The sequence below is a fragment of the Eimeria mitis genome, genomic scaffold (assembly GCF_000499745.2).
Source record: "Eimeria mitis Houghton genomic scaffold, Emh_scaff1327, whole genome shotgun sequence".
Taxonomy (NCBI): domain Eukaryota; phylum Apicomplexa; class Conoidasida; order Eucoccidiorida; family Eimeriidae; genus Eimeria; species Eimeria mitis.
In genome coordinates this window covers 5,643-6,188 of record NW_013568781.1, presented here as the reverse complement: position 1 = coordinate 6,188, position 546 = coordinate 5,643, and the positions used below count along the sequence as shown (strand labels likewise).

General features: G+C 15.0%; 1 protein-coding gene across 1 annotated transcript in view; it reads right to left on the bottom strand.

Annotated features, from left to right (window-relative positions):
* Positions 1–546, bottom strand: part of EMH_0034720 (uncharacterized protein) — a gene marked incomplete at both ends in the record, with an annotated part of 6,810 nt that overhangs the window by 1,763 nt on the left and 4,501 nt on the right. The window contains one exon of the mRNA XM_013494900.1: positions 178–242. Coding sequence (XP_013350354.1) covers positions 178–242 — 65 coding nt within the window. The remainder of the gene's footprint in view (positions 1–177; positions 243–546) is intronic.

Sequence of the window (546 nt, the reverse complement as noted above, 5' to 3'; positions counted from 1 at the left end):
TTTTTTTTTTTTTTTTTTTTTTTTTTTTTTTTTTTTTTTTTTTTTTACTTATTAAATTAAATTAAGACTATTAAATACTATTAAATACTTTAAATGTTTATTTTATAATGTTAATTAATTTATTTTATTTTATTTTATTTTATTTTATTTTTATTTTATTTTTATTTTATTTCTTACCGTAACACCAAAGCTCATCATCAGCTGTTTTATTGGTGGGGGTGTTGTATACTGTTCTCCTGCTGCTGCATATTCTGCGTGTTTTCTTCGTAATATTTCTATAAAACAAAACAAAACAAATATAAATAAATAAATAAATAAATAAATATATAAATAAATAAATAAATAAATATAATAATTTTAATCATAAACTTGAAGGTACACAAATGTATATATATATATGTATGTATGTAAAATAAAACAAAAATAAAATAAAATAGAATGAAACGAAACAAAACAAAATAAAATAAAATAAAACAAAACAAAAAAGAAAAAAGAAAAAAAAATGAAAAAAAAGACAAAAAGAAAAAAACAAAAAAAAAAGAAAAA